The 20,931-nt window shown below is 32.7% G+C and overlaps 2 protein-coding genes across 2 annotated transcripts; one reads left to right on the top strand and one right to left on the bottom strand.

The window, feature by feature from the left end:
- Positions 1 to 968: 968 nt before the first annotated feature.
- Positions 969 to 3,283, top strand: LOTGIDRAFT_237668 (hypothetical protein; the record flags this gene model as incomplete). Its single annotated transcript, XM_009047552.1, has 7 exons — positions 969 to 1,104; positions 1,457 to 1,554; positions 1,828 to 1,913; positions 2,135 to 2,267; positions 2,489 to 2,720; positions 3,076 to 3,098; positions 3,191 to 3,283. The coding sequence occupies exons 1-7, from the start codon at positions 1,047 to 1,049 to the stop codon at positions 3,281 to 3,283; spliced, it is 723 nt and encodes a 240-aa protein (XP_009045800.1). The 5' UTR covers positions 969 to 1,046.
- Positions 3,284 to 4,621: 1,338 nt separating this feature from the next.
- Positions 4,622 to 15,435, bottom strand: LOTGIDRAFT_171367 (hypothetical protein; the record flags this gene model as incomplete). The annotated part of the gene is made up of 16 exons (XM_009047553.1): positions 4,622 to 4,684; positions 5,573 to 5,697; positions 6,141 to 6,192; positions 6,954 to 7,073; positions 7,607 to 7,736; positions 8,005 to 8,163; positions 8,729 to 8,834; positions 9,226 to 9,263; positions 9,684 to 9,826; positions 10,375 to 10,458; positions 10,847 to 10,925; positions 12,504 to 12,766; positions 13,043 to 13,117; positions 13,578 to 13,774; positions 14,707 to 14,794; positions 15,418 to 15,435. The coding sequence occupies 16 exons, from the start codon at positions 15,433 to 15,435 to the stop codon at positions 4,622 to 4,624; spliced, it is 1,740 nt and encodes a 579-aa protein (XP_009045801.1).
- Positions 15,436 to 20,931: the final 5,496 nt, after the last annotated feature.

The raw sequence follows: 20,931 nt of genomic DNA on the forward strand, positions 1-20,931 counted from the left end.
ATTTTAACCATTCCCATGAGAGCTTCCAATTCCTCATCACTATCTAGTGCTACAATATCTTCTTCATTTTGTCTCTCATCAACATCCTCCTGTTGATTACCAAATCATAATCAATTAAATAATTTAATGAGCTGTAATTTGTTTGGTTTTTATATATTCATCATTCATACTTGATAAAATTTTATTAATGTTGTAAGGATTATGATAGTTGAACAATCAATGAAAAATTGAAGTGAAAAAATTCATAATAAGCTAAGAGGCAATATTTCACCAGTACATGTACTTAAACAGCTCTAAGATAAATCAATCAATTAAGAGATAATAACAAATCATGAAAATACTAGTAAATAAAACATGATCAATGCAATTGAATGGTATAAATTGTATTTACTGTTGGTGAACATGAATCAGGAACTTGACCTGATGCCATTTTATCCGTTTGGAATCTCTCTTGACATCTACCAAATGCTGCTGAAAAATTTAAGAAAGAATAAAATGAAAATCAATCATAGCCTATCGTTGATGAGATGATCTTTCTTTTTCTTCTATAGATCGTTTAAAGTTGACATGATTCAACTTCAAGTGGCAATAAAGTAAGCCTGCTGTAGTAATGGTTAAATATTTATTGCTGATTAATCAGCATTTTCAACTAACATTGGATCACATCATGGCATATAGGCCTATGCATGGGAACTGTAGGAAACAATATTCTAAATAATGATGACTCCCCCCCCCCACATTTCATTTCAAATAGAAAAATAACCAATCAACTGGTCGTCAGGTACTAAAAGATGGATCAATTGAAAGATAATATTGTTAAACACAGATCTGAATGTGATGAATTCGAGACGATAACTGCCTAGCTTAATTTTAATACATTTTGGAAAAAAAAACAAGATCAGTTTACTTGGTGTAAAACTAATTGAGAGTCTTGTTGATCGAGGCCAATGTAAACATTTCGGAGTTATCTTCTCTTGACTGTGGTGATACCAGTAAAAGAGCTACAAGACAGAAATTAGAACTTCTATTTGTCTTTGACATTCAAAATGGATACAAATGCTGTTAAAGTACATTTCAGGGTCATTAGGTTCATACAAGAGGCAGGTTAGTACGAAAATGTAACTGATTTTATCGAGTTTAGCAGGAAACTGAGTTCGAAAGAATATAGTGATAGAGTTATCTCCCTTCCCCCATTAAATTGAACCTGCAATTTTACTACAGACCACATTGGTTTTGTTCTGTATTAGCCATTTTTTTTTTATTTAGATACATAATATATACCATACTATGTATAGACCAACAGTACTCAGTACAGCCTGTTCAATGTGCCAGTGGTTCTTCAATGTGTGTATTCATGTTGACAGAAATACATTCTAATTGCGTTTCATGTTCTTACTTCTGAAGAAAAAAGAAATTTTAGATAGAATTAATTTTTATTCCTTTTCATTCATACAAGGTTTAAAATTACGTTTGACAAGCCTACCAATAGCAACAGCTGCAGTAATTTATCATAAATTCTTTAGAGAAAATAAAATCACTGACTTTGACCCTTATGTAAGTATAGAATTAAATTTCTAGTAAGTTGTTGTGCAGAATCTAAATAATCATTACCTTTTGCATATGAATCAGGAAAGATATGGCTTTTTTTTTTGTTATATTCCTTCCTATGTATGTGGTTATGACATCACAAATAATATTCAAGGTCAATTGTAATTGCAACTTTATGTCATGTACAAGAGTGTAAGAATATTTGGTGCAATTATCATCCTGAGAGATCTATAATATTTCATCTTTATTTTTCTTATCATTAATACATCCTTATTATAGTTAGTTGGTACTACAGCATTATATATGGCTGGTAAAATTGAAGAAGAAGTTGTTAAACTGAGGGATGTTGTCAATATTTGTCACAGGTAAAAATGAAAACATGCCAGCTGGATATGTTCATTTGACATGCCATACTATGTAGTGACAAACTTATGCATGGAAACTTTAGTTGAAAGGTATTTATGTATCATACTGGTTAGTGCAGGTTTTGCGTGCATTGTTTTTAAAATTATATAATGTTAGTATTAAGAAGAAATTACCTTTTGTCATTTGTATTCAATTATAATTTAGTTTTTATTATTTTCAGAACTTTACATAAAAACAAGCCTCCACTAGACATTGGAGAAACATTTTGGTCTTTACGAGAATCAGTGGCAAGCTCTGAGTTGCTGATATTGAGATCTTTAAGATTTAAAGTTGTATTCTCTCAACCTCACAAGGTTTGTAGACTATTCTTTAAGAAGGAAAGAATGGTAGAAGTTTAAGGTTTCTTAATAAAGGTAAAAATCCATGTGTAATGTGTATGGAAATACAGTAATCTATACTTGTAGCATCTAAAGAAATAATGTGAACCAAAATCTTCAAATATTCATCATAAGTCAAGGAAAAAGTAACTTTATATAATACATATTTTGTTCCATTGTGCTCTTTTCTCTTTCAGTTTGTGCTCCACTATTTGAAATTTCTTAAAGACTGGTTTGATCCCCATGACTGGGACACGATTCCTATCTCCAAAACAAGTTGGGCTTTTTTACGTGACTGTTACCATGGTGATATGTGCCTGAATTATAAAGCAGAGCACATAGCAATAGGTGTCATATATTTTGCGTTACTGTCACACGGTATGGAGGTTCCTTATCATAATGAGGCAGACATGAAATGGTGGCAGGAAAGTATATTTTTTGCATTTGACTTATACTTTTATTTTGTAGAATGAGTGGCACTTTTCTTGGCTTGGAAAGTTGAGGGGTCAAAGTCGTGAATCTTCTTTTTGACAATTTGGAGATGCAGCCCATGGTTATGGGGGTCAATCTGACATGCAGCATGTGTTAACCGAAAGACAATCTGCCATGATATATGAAATGCCATGGTTTACCATTTTCGCAGGTCAATTGTACCATGTTCACAGAAACAGGAATTGTTTAGCTAAGCTATTATCAAAAATAGTGTTTACAGGTATTGAAGAATATATGCGATTACTGTACAGTTCTGGCATTTCATTCAGAATACTATTTACTTGTATTCAAGACCCAAATCAACCTCCAAAAATGGTGAACCATGGTCGTTTGACTACTATTTCAGTCACTTATGCAATTTCTCTCTTGCTATATCTATAACTGACCATATTGTTTGTATATTACAGGTGTTAAGTGATGATTTAACTCTTCCTACCGTACAAAACATTATCTCAGATTTAATGACTTTATATGAGATGGAAATACTAGTGCAATCATAGTACAGATTCTGTTAATCCAACTTCTGTTGTGATGTATCAGAATAGAAGCAGTTTAGAGTAAAGCTATTTGTATAGATAAACCAAGTACTAATGATGCAAACCACACAACAAAACCTGAAATCCAAACAACATATTGGTGAAACATTGGTAGCAGCCAATGAACAGCTAATTTCAAGTGAGGAAGTGTATGTGAATATAAACTTTGTAATGACTGCTACCTTGTGACCATATGTGATGAAGATATATCAAATCCTGTCAGCAGTATTCAAACATCAAGTCTGTATGCAGCAGATGTTATAATACAGTTATAATTGTGCTGAAATGAAGTAATTTGTAAATATTGAACTACTGTATACTGAAATAGATAAAGAACTTTGTCAGCTTCTCTTGATCTTGATATTAAACATATTGTAACCTTAGTCTAAGACTAAGAGCAACTAGATGAGTGGTTTGGGGCCCCTCCACCGGTAAAACTTTAATTAAACATATGCTCTCCTGTATTTTGAGAGTCAATTTAATGCCTGTTAATCGAAGACTTAAAGATTTTCAGTCTGTAGGTAATGCTGTTTCACTCAGTTATATATAGCTGGTTGTTAAGTTTGATTATAATTGTAATATGGTATGCCCACATGTCCGTTTGTAATTGCTTGTAAAAACTGTAGAAGGCACAATTCTTGACTGATTTCGATGAAACTATGTATGGTTGCTTATAATCACCCAAAGGTGAACCCTATTGAAAATCAGAAAATCGAAAAATCTTTCGATGAGTAATTGCCCTTGTTCTTGAAACGCTCGTATGCTCTCTAGAAGGCGCAATTCTGATTGATGAAACTTGGTGTGAATCTTTATCACCCAAGGTTAAACCCTATTGAAAATCAGAAAAATCGAAAAATAATTAGTATTAGTTATTTCCCTTTTTCTTGAAAATGTGTTCAATTTTTAGCACCTAATCACTCTAGAAGGCACAATTCTTGATGGATTTTGAGGAAACTTGTTTGTAATCACTTAAGGATTATCGAAAATTGTTTTTAACAACACTTCCAGTTCTAATCTGTAAACACTCTAGAAGGTCCAATTCTCAACAGACTTTGATGAAACTTCTTAATATTACTCAGTATCGCCTCAAAAAAGTTCAAAAGAAGTGTATGACTGAAGGTAAAATATTTCATACTGGTAATTGTTACTGTACTGCCAAATATTTTTATTTAGAAAAAAGCTGCCAGTGGGTGTATTTTACCTTGCCTGGCAAACTATCTTTTCTTAATTTTGTATTTTATTGCAGAGCCCTTAGACTTGTCCAACCAGTCCCCATGTTAGTTGAGCCACTGATTAAGACTCTCATCCTAAATTTTCAGGAATAAAAAAAGAGGTTGCATTAATGGATAAGTCTATTCTTGTAGCCTTAAAAAATATGATAAAGGGCATGGAATATAAAACTTTGTTACTTTTTATTTGACATAAAAATACTTCTCTTCAGACTTTACATAAGCTTAAAAAATAATCCAAAATTTTTACTGACTAATTCTAGAATGTGATAATGCTCCCATGTTTGTAATTTTATTCTATGAGTACCATTTGAAAGTTTAATTTGAATTTAAAGGTCTATAGTCCTACAATTACTTTTTGACTTGGCTGAATGAACCCAGGTTATAGATATGCCCAGTGTGACTACATATCATGGGACAGCAAATGGACAGAATGGTAATAGTTTTATTCAGAATATTATAGAACTCATGGAAAAGAAATTATACAACTAAATGTATATTATAATTAATAATTCAATGTTGCAATTGTGTTTTTTTTATATCAAAAAATGGAATGCCAATGTTAATTGTTAAATTGAAAACAAAATGGAAAGAAGTTTAGTCTGATTATACTTCGACGACACCATCTACACAGCCCACCACAAGGAGGTCGAGTAGGTGGATCTGTTGTTGGGGTAGTTGGTGAAGTAATTTGTTCGGTTGGTGGCTCTGTGGGTGATTCAGTGGGTGATTCAGTAGGCGGTTGAGTAGGTGGCTCTGTGGGCGGTTCAGTCGGTGGTTGAGTAGGTGGCTCTGTGGGCGGTTCTGTGGGTGGTTGAGTAGGTGGCTCTGTGGGTGGTTGAGTAGGTGGCTCTGTGGGAGGTTCAGTCGGTGGTTCCGTAGGTGGCTCTGTGGGCGGTCCAGTCGGTGATTCCGTAGGTGGCTCTGTGGGCGGTTCAGTCGGTGGTGCCGTAGGTGGCTCTGTGGGCGGTTCAGTCGGTGGCTCTGTTGGTGGTTCAGTAGGTGTTTCAGTAGTTGGTGATACATTTTCTATAGTTGTTGGTTCCGATGAACAGGTTGCACAACAATCAGTTAGCTGTGATGCACTGTAAGATCCACATGAAGCAAAAGAACATGATGCAACCGGGCTGTCACCTTGAGGGCAATCACCTGAAATAAACAACATTTTATTTTGAAAGTCTTCTTTTTTATTGTTACTGGTGAATTGTTTTATCGACATTAATTTGTTATAAATTAATGAATTTAATTAAAGTTTGGATAATTTCAAGTTTAGATGTTTTACGAGCTCAGAATGTGACATGTAGATAGATACTATGAAACATAGAATTATGTTCGAGCAATCGTGCCAAAATTACAGATTTTTCAAAATCGACTATCCATTTTGGTCCTGAGTTCATAAATAATTTGAATAAATTCAACATTCTTATTCAAATTTCACAAAATCAATTAGTCCAAGTTAATCATGATTAACATCATGCGAAGAATAGTGGTTTTCTTAAAGTCAGTGCTGGAAGAGAGGATGGAGTAGTATTTCTGATGTTTTTAAGAAAAGTACGGAAAATCAAGAAACCCACGAAAGATAATGTACTTACTTGCAGTGGATTGAGCTGAGCCTGAACTCACACAATCACCCTTTTCACACCACTAAAATATTAAAATAATAAATACGATTTTATTGATCAATAATCAGTATTTGTGAGAACTTATCTTCATCCAAAATACAAACTCTCTGTGGGAAAATTCCAAATGGACGACAAATAATTTCTTTTTCATACCTTACTGATCGCAAAAACCATGGCTGTTCGCATAGCTCTAATTCATTAATACGCTATTAGTAAAATCGTAACTTTCAGTTATTCGTATTACTTTTCAGAATCAAAATCCGACTTCTTGTTCTGCAAGTAGGGGAGTTTTACTATTGGCGGCATTATTTCTAAATACGTAGGCTACTATGTAACTCCACATAAAAGATGTTCATAAATGTGAAAGTAACGACAGTGTAAATTGGTACATTTCTGTTCAAATGTAGAAGAGTCCAATGTCTGGTTTTGATTTGAAGAGATGAAATTCGGTTCTATCAGCTGATAAAGCAAATATTGAGACTATTTCTCTTTATAAAAGAGTAGTCCGTTGTAAAGTAAATACGCTCACATTATTTTTCGGTCAATTTTATTTTTCTATGCCTTTCCTCATGCACATTTTTGTTGAAAAAAATCTTATGTTCTAACATTTAATAAAAATTGTTAAAAAGGCTATGCCGTCCCTCCCCAAAGTTCTAGATTTCTTCTCATTGAGTTCTTAGATGCTTGGTGTTGTTTGTACCTTGACAATTTTGTGACCCTACTAAGACCCTCCAATGAATCATATAAACGCCACTGAAAAAGCAGATTTTCAAGAGATCATACCTGTCCATCGCCACATGTAGTATAATCAAACGATCCGATATATCCACATTGATTTTGATTTGGGAAAAAACAATACATTCTGTTACACATCTCAGCAAATCCAAGACTTTTTTGTCTATTCTAAAACATAGAAAAACATTGGCAGATCATAGGAATGTGGTCTTAATAGATTCTATATATACACGGAACTCTAAATTATAATTTCGATGGTCTTGCAGATTAAAGAATAATTTGACCTCGAAAAAAATTACAAAACAGATCAAATATTTCATATAAACTGGTATGGGTACACGAGGAGACAAAATCTCCAGTCGGTCGTTTTCCACCATGTCGATAATCAACTTCGGAGCTGCTGTAGAATGGAAAATGAATCTGATTGGATGATGACTCTCTGTCTTGCAGACGATAAACTATTGTTTGATCATAAATCCGGTCGGAAACGCGATAATCTTGTCGCACAAACACAGGGGACAAAAATCGTCGACCAAGACCGTTCGTGTGTCCGCACCTTAAGCCGCTTATATTCGTGTAAGAAGGAAGGGAAGCTTATTTTGCTAATTTGGGGAACTTGTTCATGGTTGAAAATTAAATGTTGAAACAAACCACTCTATTTGACAACCATGGATTGAGAAATCTGGTAGTATCATACATACTCTGCAGAAGTAGCTTTGTGGTGTAGAGAGGGCTAAACGACATTGTTCATCTGCATCAATATCTTGTCCTGCTAAATTTGATGTCAAAGGTTCGGTTATATTATTGTTATTAACTAATAAACAGCCATGTCTGAAATAAGCAGAGAAAGTTATTACAAAATACAAATCAAGAGCCTTCCATTCGTTAGGATTTGGTGCAAAATAAAATCATAAAAAAAAAAGAATTATGTGGTTTTCAACATCGAATCAGTTTGATCTCTATATTTGTAACTTATATCACTATAGCGTAATTTTGACTCAATTTAGATTTTCATCTATTGCAGTTACCTGACCGGCTGAAGAGATAAATAATTTGATAAAGGTTTTAATCGACTAATTTGTGATAATTGCAGACTTACCGCCGTTCAGTGTAATACGTTATGTAATTAGCAGAACAAAATGAGAAAAACCATGGATTTGTTTTTTTGGCCCCAAGAGGTATAAAGGATCTTGCTGCCATGACATTATAATCATCGTCTGAACATTCTCGAAAAGAACCATCATGATAGGCTGTTAAACTGAAATATACACAGAAAGGGCTTCAAAACATTTTTATTCATAAAGACATCCGGGTTTAATGTTCATCGACAGGTCAGAGAAAAATATGTGTAACAGTATCTTGAAATATTGCGTGCACAACTACCAGCAGATTGTGAAACGACAGGTATTATTTTGAGTGTAGGAATACAACACCGATTTTGTGTCTTTTTTAGACCTAAAATGTACACTTATTTGATTAATCCGATTTTGTAACAATGTTTTCACGTATGACTGAAAAGGTGTGTTTAGTGCAACTTGACGAGATTTAAAAAAAAAACAGTCCCATTCTATTCGAAGTTTCTTCTTTGTTCCTATGCTTATTTTCTCAGACAAGACAACTGAGCGAGTAATTGACAGACAATTTTTGACGGGACAATGAAGTGCCAATAGTATTGAAATATTTGATATAATTATGTACATAACATGATATTTATGAATACTTTCCGTTTTCTTTCATGTTAACCACTATCTTACATCCTATTCCTATGGATATTATTTCATTCGCAGCATTCACGAAAAATAAAATATATATATTAAAATTACCCGTGGCCTAATTCGTGAGCCGCTATTGAACTGGTTACACCAGAAAATGCATCTTCCACCATGCCTGTTCCTAGATTATTACAGGCACCACCAATCCATGCTATGCCTGAAAAAAGTAAGAACAGAAGAAAAAATAAGTGATAGAATTAAATACTCGGGAATTATCTGATATTGATCATAAGTGAAATGGGGTTCACCCCAGTAGGCGGAGCCAGGTTTACGTTCGAGGGGGGCGAAATATCTAAGATTGCCCCAATTTCTAACCTACTTAAGAGATTTTTGCCCAAAAAAAACGTGCTTTCGGGGCTCTGAGGGGGCGGCTGGCGCCTTTGGCTCCAGGAATGTTACGGTCTGTATATTTGACATGTCTAGCAAATTCCTTCTGTCGATCTATCACAAGAGCAAAAATGTACGATGAAGAAATCTCAAAGCGTGCCATATAACGACATGTAGGTATAAATCTACAAAAAGTGGTTGAATTTCAAAACCAATCTTACCAAGTACAGAAGTGGAAATTCCAGTTGCCAATTCATCACTAAAATAAGATAATGATGAAATCAATTAACAAAAAGCATAAAATAGGATAAATCATAGTCAATTACTCTACGCTCATCGAAAGTTATTTCATTCATCATTTTATCAACGTGCATCACGCCAAATTTTATATTTACATATACATAATAAGATAAATCTGAAAACTTCATCGCTTTGACAAACCTATTCTTACTAGTGAGATTATTTAATAGCCAACTCAAAAACCATTAATTTAATAACTAATGTAGAACTCATGTTGGATCTCATTAATTATGCGTTTCATGTATTATCAAATAGAACGAAAACTGAAAACTGTTTCACGTTCACAAGATTGAAAGTTAATCGCAACGAAATCGACCTGAAATCTATATTTATCACAATTGAACGAATACTGTTTGAAAGATAATAGCAAACCACCGACCCACTAAACCACAAAGCATGGTCATGTCCTGGTAAAATTCTTCTGTTATCATTTACCCAATCTGTAAAATCATCTAACCCTTCATCGGCTTGTACCAAACCATTGGCTTCATTATTATTATAGAATGGAAAACTAGTAGGTGTCTGAACAAAATAATTAAATATTTATTAATTATCTTTATTTTCCCTTTTCTCACATCAAAAACAGAGTGTAATAATAATGCATGTAGACGAGACAGAAGTATATGAAAGGTTGTAAAATTGTATATTAATATTATACAAATCATTATTCAAACCTTTGTAGTTTCGTTATGTATTCGGTTTGTTTATTAATTAGTGGGAAATCATGCATCAATGATTTGTTTCCAATGTTACATTTTTGTTTCATTTCACTTTCTATTTTAAGAATGGAAAAAATGTTAACTAATCAACTTATAAACGCAAGCAAGCGTTCATTTTCTAGTTCAATATCAAGCAAACTAATATTGAAATAATCAATCGTTCAAAAGCATATTTCAAGTTAGATCTAAATTAGACAATTTTATGGATAAATATTTTCAGAATATATGTTATATTCAACGTTTCAATGTGGTTCTCACATAGTCATCCGGAATACATTCCCTAGAAGTATATAGCCATATATGAAAAAAATAAAGAATGCTTGTCCATAACGAAAAATAGTGCAGACTTACTGCAGGGAAGATGATACCACTACCTTCAAGAGCAAAAGACACACTAGGATAAAATGAGGAAATAGAGTCATATCGTGCCGACATCTGAAATGTAGAATTAAACATCTCTGAATTATCTTACATTATACATTTTTTTTTAAAAGAAAATTGAAAAGGATAATACATTTACACAATTATCTATGAACTATCATAGTAGCTACGGTGATTTCAAATTTCCTAGATAACTGCAGTGGTTTTTCCATTATAATTTTTATTTTTAACTTTTTTTTATGAATAGATGTTTGTTTAAAATAACGAATCAATGAGTTTTCAAGACAATTTCACAAAATCTTTTGTCAAGTTTGCAAAGCAAAACAATATGCCTGAGCAAAGATTTGATATACTTCTGTTTCTTGTCCGGCATTCTATTAGATCAAGTCAAAATTTTGAACTCTGGCCCTATGCAATTATTTACCTGTTGTACAATACTTACCGAACGTAGAACCAATTCATAGTAAGCTATCATTTCAGCATCGCCTAAAGTTCGATCACCTCCGTTTCTTGATGCAAACCTAAAGATAAAAGAAAATAGTCATCTGAATTGTCAATCTGATATTTGCTTATTTAATTTTATGACCTTCAAAAACAACAGGTAAATCTGATTCTCACAAATGTACAGGCAATTAATTTAGAAATAGAAAGAGGATCTTCATGGTAATCTGGAATAGACACTTAAGTCATGGTAGTCTCGAATAGGAACATCATGTAGAAATAGAAAGAGCATCTATATGGTGATCTCTAACAGGCATTTCATTTAGACATAGAAAGATGGTCTTATTGGCAGTCTCGAAAAGGCACTTCATTTAGAAAGAAATAGAAAGATGATCTTCAAGATAGTCTCGAACAGGTGCTTCATGTAGAAAGAAATAGAAAGATGATCTTAAAGATAGTCTCGAACAGGTGCTTAATGTAGAAAGAAATAGAAAGATTATCTTCAAGATAGTCTCGAACAGGTGCTTCATGTAGAAAGAAATAGAAAGATGATCTTCAAGGTAGTCTTGAACAGGTGCTTCATGTAGAAAGAAATAGAAAGATGATCTTCAAGATAGTCTCGAACAGGTGCTTCAGGTAGAAAGAAATAGAAAGATGATCTTCAAGATAGTCTCGAACAGGTGCTTAATGTAGAAAGAAATAGAAAGATTATCTTCAAGGTATTCTCGAACAGGCACTTCATTAAGAAATAAATAGAAAGATGGTCTTCAGGTAGTCTCGAACAGGCACTTCATGTAGAAAGAAACAGAAAGATTATCTTCAAGGTAGTCTCGAACAGGTGCTTCATGTAGAAAGAAATAGAAAGATGATCTTGAAGGTAGTCTCGAACAGGTTCTTCATGTAGAAAGAAATAGAAAGATGATCTTCAAGATAGTCTCGAACAGGTGCTTAATGTAGAAAGAAATAGAAAGATTGTCTTCAAGGTATTCTCGAACAGGTTCTTCATGTAGAAAGAAATAGAAAGATGGTCTTAGGTAGTCTCGAACAGGTGCTTCATGTAGAAAGAAATAGAAAGATGATCTTCAAGATAATCTCGAACAGGTGCTTAATGTAGAAAGAAATAGAAAGATGATATTCAAAGTAGTCTCGAACAGGCACTTCATTTAGAAAGAAATAGAAAGATGATCTTCAAGGTAGTCACAAACAGGCACTTCATTAAGAAAGAAATAGAAAGATGGTCTTCATGGTAGTCTCGAACAGGCACTTCATGTAGAAAGAAACAGAAAGATTATCTTCAAGGCAGCCTCGAACAGGCACTTCATGTAGAAAGCAAATGAAAAGATTATCTTCAAGGTAGTCTCGGACAGGTACTTCATTTAGGAAGAGATAGAAAGTTTACTCTTGTCTCACGTCATTTGATATTATGAACATTGAACATGAACATAAACATTAATATGACATAAAGGATACAAGAAGTAACATTTAATAATATAGTTCTTAACTTGCTGATCCTTAACTATCAGATGGTTAAACGTCAATAATATTTATCGCATTATATGTGTCTAATATGATCAATGTCGGTTCAGTACTTTGATCTGTAGTTCGGACAATAATAGAAACAGATTCACTCGTGATAAAAACATTGGAAAGTAACAAACCTGTTTAGAATTGGTTGATCTACTACAAATAACATCTCCACAATATATCGTGTTGCTTGTCTTTTATTTCGATTTCTACTAGCCTTCCTCCTCAGTGCACGAACAATTTTACGAAGTGGCTTTTCTGGAATAAGATTCGCTCCTCCATTTGAACTCTTCATGTCTTTTCCAAACTTTCTAGGTCCAGATGAATATAAGTTGTGTCTTCCTCTGCCAAGGGGCTTCAACTGAGCAATCTGATTATTTACTATCACGTCTCCAAGCTGAAACAGATTTTTAATCTTATTTGATCACACTTCGGTTCTGGGGTTCCACAGGTACTCATAAAGAATACTTGACGGGTTGTATTTGGCAATTTCAGATATCAGGGCTTATATATATTAGCAATGGATTCAGATATCAAGTGTATGAAAAATTTGCAACCTTTCGTTCGAGTTATTGCCTATTTCACTTTACTAATATTGGACGAGAGATGCCAAGTCCATAAGGTCGGTAATCATAGGCTAGAAGTTTAGATCATTAAGTGTAAATTATCTTACCACATCATAATAACCACCCTTTTCTGAGACCATAATAGGTCTTCCCGTATCATGATCTATATAAATAGCATTTTTCTACAAAAAAGAGGTAGAATGAAAATATCAGTGAGACAATTTATAATGCGTGATTGATGGTATATTAGTTTTCTATGGCTAGCGACAAAACTTATTATTGCAAGGAATAAATTACTTTCTCAAAAAAAAAATAATTCCAAAAACATGTTAATGAAAAATGATACCCATTACAATTAGTATCAAAAGATACATCCGATATATTGTGTCCAAACCACACCATTGACCATGTCAAAACCCATATTCGGGATACGATGAATTCAATGTCACCTGAATTTCAATTATTCATTATCCTGATCCTTAATTATCAGATTTGATTCCCGACTTGGATTGATTTGAAGTCCCCAAAAACGCACACATTTAAAATGACGACAAATGTACGACATTTTGCCCTGAAGAAGTGGTATTGCCTATTGTAAAAATAAAATAAAATAAGATAGAAACAGTTCTCTTCATTAGTTACCTCGTATTTTGGAATATCAACTTTCACCACAGATCCATTATCAAAACTATAAGTGGGTATGTTTACTTTAGGTGCCCTTTTTAACCGTAATTTCTTATCAGTGTTTTCCGATTTCATCTTCAAGAACATGGTTTGTGGCATTTCTATTGATCGTTTTGATCTGGATACAGGTCCGTCGTGTTCGATTAAAACCGTATCTAAAGTAAATCACATTATTATTCTCATTTTAATATTAAATGATTTTGATAGATACATAGTAAATTAATTCATTTGTTATCTCATCTAAAGTATTTTTAGTTAATTGGATATCTTATCTCAAGAAACATCAAGTTAATGTGTTATCTTTTCTTAAGAAAAATCAAGTTAATGTGTTATCTTATCTCAAGAAACATCAAGTTAATGTGTTGTCTTTTCTTAAGAAAAATCAAGTTAATTTGTTATCTTATCTCAAGAAACATCAAGTTAATGTGTTATCTTTTCTTAAGAAAAATCATGTTAATTTGTTATCTTATCTTAAGAAAAATCAAGCTATTTGGTCATCTTATCTTATTAAAATCAAGTTATATTGTTATCTTATCTAAAGTACGTTGTAAAATAAGTTCTTTTTTTTTCATTTTGTCTGAAGTACATCATTTCATTTATTATCTAAAATAAATCAAGTTCATTTGGCATCTTATCTACGTAAGTTAGTTCATTTGCTATCTTAATTCTTATCTAAAATAAAACAAGTTCTTTTGTATTTTTTGTACGTGAATTAGTTCATTTGTAATATTATTTAACTACATGTAAATTTTTGTTATCCTTATCATTATTAGATCTAAATTAAATCTACGCCTCCATAATAAATGAATCGTCATCATTACAAATGAAAATTGCTGTAATATGAATTGAGTTAAATATTTTGGCATGAAAATCCACCATGTAAATAGTTGTAGTATAAATATTGTTATGTCAGGATACCCGAGTTAAAACCTTCTCAGTATTTGCGTTCATTTGACATGGATAATATACCTGGATATCTAGATACATCTATATATATATATATTGTATATAATAATATCATCAAAAATGATGATTATATAATGTATAATATTATTAGAAAATTATTTTTATAGAATATTATTCTTACCAATCAGGATATTTTCATTCTCCTCGGTTATAGCCTGCTTTCTTCCCTCAGTACAACCTAATATTGCTGCTGATGCAATCAGGAATATCTGCAATCAAACAATATTTTTTCTAAAATATGGGCTTTAGAACTCACGGCAAGTTACTTATTCATTCATATTTACTACATCACATTTTTAATGTTTATCTTTTAATTGAATAAAACATACTATGGAATTTCATCGCGACGCATTGTAATACAATTTCGGTTAAGTTGTCGACAGTGGGGTCATTTTTTGAGTTAAATGCACGTAAGCGTGGTTTATAAATCCAAGGTTCTTTTCTTCGGATTATTAGGTCGAAGGACCTCGAATCAGGCTGTTACGTTAAAACAACGAAATGAAGCTGTGTTTTCTACTGATTGATCCTTCACCCTCCCTTGCACTTCTTAAACAATTATAAATCGAATAAAAAAACGAGAGAACTACTGTCCCTAGTAGCCAGCTTCACTTATCCTTCTCAAGATCTGGCTTATGAAGACGATACAATAAAGTCTAACGTATTAAACATTGCTTTCACATTAATTTAGGTAGAGATGAATAACCATTAATATATTTACAATCAAATAATTCGTTTCATAATTCTAAACGACATTTTATTGAGTAAAATTTTAAAAAATATATACTTATTGAGTTTTTAGAGTTTATTTTTTAGGAATGAATTTTGAACTTACCTTTACTCCGAGTGCCATTTTCACTTCCAAATTGCCCACAAATATTTTTGGAGGAGGAAATGGTCTTTATATACATTTTTATAATCTTGTTTTGATTATTACCTTTTATTACCAATAAAATATTGATTCAACCAAGTAATAAATGTCCAAACAAATCAACATTGAAAATAAAAATGTATATCTAATAACGTTTTTATAACATATTATTAGATGTTACGTTTGGTGGGGCAATAACTTGTGAGCTCAAATCTCATCTCTAAATTATCCCCGTAATTCTCCATTCTAAATATCTAGTCCCCCAAAGAGTCTTAATCTCTGATAATCAGCTTCAGTACTTCACTGATTCTAAAACTCTGATGCTATAACTTTCAGTGTTCCAATGATGCTCTAGTGCTTCAGTACTTCACTGATTTTAAATCTCTGTACTAATTTTCTGTACTTCTCTGATTTTAAATCTCTGATGCTAATTTTCTGTTCTTCTTTGAATTTAAATCTCTGATGCTAATTTTCTGTACTTCTCTGATTTTAATTCTCTAATGCTAATTTTCTGTACTTCTCTAATTTTAAATCTCTGATGCTAATTTTCTGTACTTCTCTGATTTTAAATCTCTGATGCTAATTTTCATCTCTGATTTTAAACCTCTGATGCTAATCGTCTGTACTTCTCTACTTTTAAATCTCTGATGCTAATCGTCTGTACTTCTCTGCTTTTAAATCTCTGATGCTAATCGTCTGTACTTCTCTGCTTTTAAATCTCTGATGCTAATCGTCTGTACTTCTCTGCTTTTAAATCTCTGATGCTAATCTTGAGTACTTCACAAACTTTACATATCTGATTCTAATCTTCTCTACTTCGCTGATTTTAAATCTTAAAAATTAAGATATCAAAAATATTCAGTAATTCACTGATTCTAAATCTCGTGTGCTCATCTTCAATACTTCTCTGATTTTAAATCTCTATAGTACTCATTTTCAGTTCGTTTTTAAATTATGTATTCATAAATTAGGAATTTACATACATATAAACTATGGATTCAGAAACCAGAAATATTAATCTGTTTAATGTTTCTTTAACTCTGATGTTCATCTTTAGTACTTGACTGATAATAAATGCCTGATGTTTATTTTTGGGTTTCACTGACTCGAAATCTCTGGTATTGACTCGAAATCTCTGATGCCTATCTTTCACACTATACTGTTGCTAAATTTCTGGTGCGCAACCTCTATGATTTTAAATCTCTGCTGTTCATTTTCGATACTTTACAGATTGTCCGGTTTCAAAGGAAAGATAATACTTTTATGCTAAACGGAAATTTTTCTTTAATAACTTTGCGGACTATTTTGTTGGAAGTATCGCCAACACCTATGTAAGCGTGGGTGAGTAAAGTGGTTGGATTATTCATTTACTTGTTAATCATATATTTGATAAATCTGTGGTAAAATGATAATTTCAGTTAATTCTGTGTATCCTGGTGATTTCCGGAATCTTTATTCCAATTTGTGTACTTAATAGTTACTTATTATTTTGTTGATCAACGTGGATTGTTTTTTGTCATTTAAACTACAAATTAATGTTTTCCTATAAATGTAAACAACGGTCATTGTTTGGTCAAGCGAATAAGTCCACCATTGACAATTGGACAAAATTAATCATAGGATATTACAAATTATAATGAGATACAGGTCGATGGATTTGTCTTGCTTGCCTTGTTTTTGTGAGCAGATGGCGTATTCTTCTGTGTACGATTACCTTGGATCATCGTTTCACGAATACGAGTTATGACATTATGTCTTTCCCGAGGAAGTATGACAAATGGGGGTGTGGTTTGAACACGGTGATCTTGGAAGAGCCAATTTGCAAGCAAATACTAGTTTGAGCACTTCAACGTTTCCTTTAATAACATTTTGAAATCAACCCAGAGTTTAATATGTGAAAAAGTCACATTTGCAACGCATACAATACAGCTGGCAATTCCTATGGAATATGCGTCGATAAAACAAGAGTTTCACTTGGATCACATTCTTTTGCAGTCAAGCTGATTGTCTTGTAAATTATCAACCTCAAAACCCCAATCTGCAGGTATATCAAATTCATCGTCAACTGCAAACAATTTTGCAAAACTACGACCGTAAGTCAGTACTAAAGATGGGATAGGCCTATCATTAAAAATCCGTAAAAGCAAGACAATTCAATTAATCAAAAAGACAAGAATATGGCAAAATGTTCAGGTGATGGGCATCAGAGATTTAGAATCAGTAACGTAGCCTAATGTAGGTGAGCAACAGAGATTCAAAATCAGAGAACTACAACTGAAGATGATTTATAATCAGTGACGTATACTGAAAATTAGCACCAGAGATTTAGAATGAGTGACGTACTGAAAATGAACACAAGAGAAATAGAATCAGTGAAGAATTGACGGCATACAACATCTAAAATCGGTGAAGATGATCAGAGGTTTAGAATGAGTGACGTACTGATGATGAACACAAGAGAAATAGAATCAGTGAAGAATTGACGGCATACAACATCTAAAATCGGTGAAGATGATCAGAGATTTAGAATCAGTGAAATACTGTAATATTAAGCATCGGATTATTGAAGTATCAGTACTACAGGTGAGCCTCAAAATTAAAGAATCCGTGGAGTTTCAAGATAAGCACCAAAGCTTTAGAATCAGTTATTGGAGATGAACACCATTAGAATCAGTGTATTACTGAAAAAGAGCAGATAAAGAATTTTTGAAGTACTAAAGAAAGGCATCAAAGATTAAGAATTATTGAATTACTGAAGATCGGAGATTTAGAATCAGTGAAGTGCTGAAGATGAACACTAGAGATTTAGAATCAGTGAAATCCTAAAGATTTGCACCAGAGATAAAGAATGAATAAAGTACACCATTAGAATCAATAGAGATTAAGAGTCCGTGAAGTACTGAAGATGAACACAGAGATTTAAAATCAGCGAAGTATAGAATACAATAACCAGAGATTTAAAATCAGTGAGGTTCACTGGGGGTGTCGCGCACGAAGCAGACCTTTTCGAAACACCTGATGGCACTCTTTGGAGAAGTCAACTACTATACAATTTTACTTCCGATTTTGCCATCTTTGGCCGAGATTCTGGACGAATTGCCTTGCTTGTACGGATTTTAATGAACTTCGTTTAAATTTTACTCCAATACCAAATATAGGCTACGATTAAGATAATTTTACGGAAAGTATAGGAGGTATATCTAGTCAGAGAACTTATTATCCTATACATGTGACATTCAGACCCACAATGAAAATACGTTTTCAGGGATTATTCTATTAGAATTGTCATCGTTTCTTCCTCTACATTTTTCTAAAAAGTGTTTACCAAAACATAGAGTAAGGTCAATAAATGTCCTTGAAAAGTTCAAATTGATATTATCACAAAATAAAATCCGTTGATCCCTTTTAGATTTTAAGTTATGAAACAAAATATTATTGTTTTATCGTCCACATAAGATAATGACGTGTTCATGGATTAATACGAATAGCTAAGATATTTCCGCTACACATTTCTTAGTATGGGTATTTATATTTTTAAGCTGTTTAACCATTGTTATGTAATAGAATATGTTAGTCTTCAAAATAATTATCGTATATTTTATTTACTAGTACCACCGATGAAAACACGATTTGAATTGTATATCGAAGTTTCTAAGACCTAAGATTTGATTTAAGGTCAAAAGTTTGGCTGATTGAATTTTATTTAGGCCTTCTGTTCTTGATATTTATAATTATTGAACTGGTATATTTGAAATGGGTCACAGTGTTGGAGTAAAACACATTTTTGGGTTAGGATTACCTCCCTTAATGTGAACTTAACAATAGTTTTTGTTATCTTCTGTGCCGTTTATTGAGAATTGTTACCTCCCCTGAACTCATAACATTTTGTTTGTAATTGGTAGACTGTGGTGAGATTGGACAGTTCGATCGAACAATAAGAACTACGTATGCAGTATTTTAATAAGGAATAACCGGTATTTTGATTAGGTTGCAGGAATATCTGGTATGAGTTAGAGAAATGTTAGTACATTACAGTTATAGATAGTACTAATTTTCAAGTCGTGAAAACTTCTGGTGTCTTATCACCTACCGGTACATTATTATCATCACTGTCATTGACTGATATTACAACATGTTTAAATACGATAACACCTGTCTTGATCAACCCTCGTAATTTATCGTTGACCATTTGTAGAACGAACACAGATACTATTGTGCAATAAAGGCCAAATTAAAATTTAAAGCAATTATGTTCTAATGTGTCGAAAGTAGTATGATTATAATTTTCGATAAATAGAGGAGATGGATCAATCCTTTTGGATAGAAGAGGTAAAACAAAAATAGAGTCTATTCGGTTTCTCAAATATATTGGAAGTGATCTTTATAAAGTACGGTACCTTAAGTTCAATACTCGTTAGTTTAGAATTTAACTTTCAACTAATGCAAGTCTATTTCTTTGAAGACATCTTCCATCTACTACGTCCATCTCTTTGCCTCCATTATGCTACAGCCTTGATCACATGAATAGGTTCAGTCGTACTAACGCAAACGTCAAACCTTTTTCATGATACAGTCTTTTGTGGAAGAATCGATCCAGGGCCCGAAACGTGTTCGACAGGTTGAATATATAATAATTTATTGATACATGTTCAATAACTTAATTAATATGTTTCGCTTCCTGGATGCGTTTAATATTTTTTTTTAGATAGGTGTATTCATTATTTTCATTTACATGCAAATCCCATATAATATTTCGTATCATCAAGTACAGTTTCGTTAACTTTAATTATCCACAAACTTCCGCTAAGGATACGTCTTTCGAAACGCGTTTCAATCAATCTTTTTTTACACTTATTTTGTTAAAAAAACTCCTTTTGTTTTCTACAAATAATTTGTTAAAGAGAATTCCCGGCAAAACTAAATGAAACAACTGAATACAGAGATTTTGTATTTGAATAATAAGGTGAGCTGATGAGCTGATGATTTCAGGTTAACAGAAATATGGTGTTTTGAAATGGTTCATTAGTATTCACCAAAATGTTAATATTTACGGTTCACAATATCCTTTAGAATTTTGTCATGCATCTTTCTAAAAAGTTGATAACATGGTGTCACACTTCCGCACGCTGATGATCTCTATTAATCAGTAATTCAATCCTGAGTTAACTGGTTATTTTTGCATTTCTTCCGTGTGCCTCTGATTGACTCTCAGAAAACTGACTTTGCGTCGTATCCTTTTTCACACTTAACTAATAACCAAGTTAGTGTATCCAGAATATTCATCTGTTTGTATCAGCATCACTGGCAGATTGGACATCACTTTATTTAGTGCACGACTGGCACACAAAAGGTATTAAATAGACTGGTAGATTAGGGTAGATCAGACACAGTACTATAGTTAGTTACTTTTCACTACTCTTTGGGCACTTGAAAGATCTTCAAAAGAATCATTTGCAAGATTAAGCAGTTGTCGAATTA

This window comes from Lottia gigantea (assembly GCF_000327385.1).
Source record: "Lottia gigantea unplaced genomic scaffold LOTGIsca_113, whole genome shotgun sequence".
NCBI lineage: Eukaryota > Metazoa > Mollusca > Gastropoda > Lottiidae > Lottia > Lottia gigantea.